This window comes from Hibiscus syriacus, unplaced genomic scaffold (genome assembly GCF_006381635.1).
Source record: "Hibiscus syriacus cultivar Baekdansim isolate YM2019G1 unplaced genomic scaffold, ASM638163v2 tig00110462_pilon, whole genome shotgun sequence".
Taxonomy (NCBI): domain Eukaryota; kingdom Viridiplantae; phylum Streptophyta; class Magnoliopsida; order Malvales; family Malvaceae; genus Hibiscus; species Hibiscus syriacus.
Genome location: NW_024062747.1, coordinates 2,098,190 through 2,099,618, shown reverse-complemented (window position 1 = coordinate 2,099,618; position 1,429 = coordinate 2,098,190). Strand labels below are relative to the sequence as shown.

Sequence of the window (1,429 nt, the reverse complement as noted above, 5' to 3'; positions counted from 1 at the left end):
GAGAAGAAACAATGTGAGAAGTGAAAATGGATGATCTCAGATTCTATGGAACAAAAACCAGATATCAGATATTTGGGAATATTGGATCAATAGTAAGAAATTTGACATTGAACAAACGTTGAACAAAAGGACAGATTTATTATAAGCAAAAGACATTCAAGACAACATGCAGGCTATACACACTGCCTTATGTAATGAAAACATAACATCTAAAACATTAAACTTGAACCCAAGCTGGTTCGAGATTCAACAAACCCAACCCTTTACAGGTAAAGAGAACATGACATAACACGCACAGCTGGTTTTGCTTCTTCTTCTTCTTCCTACTCGGCTTCCTCTTTGGGTGCTTCGATAGCGGACTCTGTTTCGAGTTCGGGTTCAGCTGGTGTCTCACTAGACTCTGTAGCTTCCTTGGTGTCAACGGTGGGCTCAATGGCTTCCTTGCTCTCCTCTTCGGCAACTGGTTCCGGCACTGTTTCCTCAGGAGTCTCAGTCTCCTCTACTGTCTTCTCGATGACAACCTGGGATTCTTGTGCCTCCTCCTTCGTTTCAACTTCAGCTGAGGCTTCAGGTTCAGTAGCCACAGGTTCCTCGGTTGCCGTCGCTTCCACTACAACTGTTGCAGGCTCGGCTTCCTTCGTCTCTTCGGCAACAGGCTCCGCCGCAGGTGCTTCGGAAACTACCTCTTCGACTGTTGTTTCTTGATCCTTGACTGTTTCTTCAGTTTTCTCCTCATGAAGTGCAGTTTGAGCGGATACAACCTATAACACATTACACATATCAAATAAGATTATGCATCAAAGCATGAAAACAGTATTCAAAGCTTAAAACCAAGTTTCTGAAGGATGGATTCTAAAAGAAAACGTGGATAGAAAAGGGTTTTAGATAACAGACGCCAAGATCATGATCAGCTAATTAGTGATGAATGAACACAAAGGGGTTGATTAAGAATTTGCCAATACCTCAGCAGTAGCCATAGGAAACCCAAAGAGATGAAATTAGAACTGGGAAGAAAACTATGGAAGGGGAAATAATTGGAGTGAAAGATTGCTCTAATTTGTTATACATGGATGTATGAAAAGCGAGTGTCTTATATAGAGGTAATAGAGGCGTAAAGGTTGATGATAGGTGGTGCGTGCCATTCAAGAATCTTTGATTTGACAACTCATCTCACGGAGTACAAGGTAACTTACTCATTAGCTTATCTGGCTCAAGTTTTTACCCGTTTTAACGTTTCTCTTAGAAATTAGGTTAATGCAGCAAATGGAAAATCAATCTTGAAATGGAAAATGTAATTGATCTGTTAATTTTTAGGAAATATTTTTTTTTGTTTAATGGTATTCGATGCCATATGTAATCAATAAATTATTTTTTTAGGAAATATATTTTTTGTTCTGACTATATAGGAGTGATATGTTTAATAGTCTTA

The 1,429-nt window shown here is 39.2% G+C and overlaps 1 protein-coding gene across 1 annotated transcript; it reads right to left on the bottom strand.

Annotated features, from left to right (window-relative positions):
• Window positions 1-314: 314 nt before the first annotated feature.
• Window positions 315-1,052, bottom strand: LOC120127160 (brain acid soluble protein 1 homolog). Its single transcript, XM_039145149.1, has 3 exons — window positions 963-1,052; window positions 405-761; window positions 315-365 (listed from the first exon to the last, which is right to left on the bottom strand). The coding sequence occupies exons 1-3, from the start codon at window positions 975-977 to the stop codon at window positions 324-326; spliced, it is 414 nt and encodes a 137-aa protein (XP_039001080.1). The 5' UTR covers window positions 978-1,052; the 3' UTR covers window positions 315-323.
• Between the last annotated feature and the right edge of the window lie 377 nt (window positions 1,053-1,429).

Excerpts from the sequence above, each read along its gene's own strand:
- LOC120127160 (XM_039145149.1), bottom strand. Across the intron at positions 366-404 it reads CCGTTGACACCAAGGAAGCT|ACAGAGTCCGCTATCGAAGC; the intron begins ACAGAGTCTAGT and ends CCCGAACTCGAA.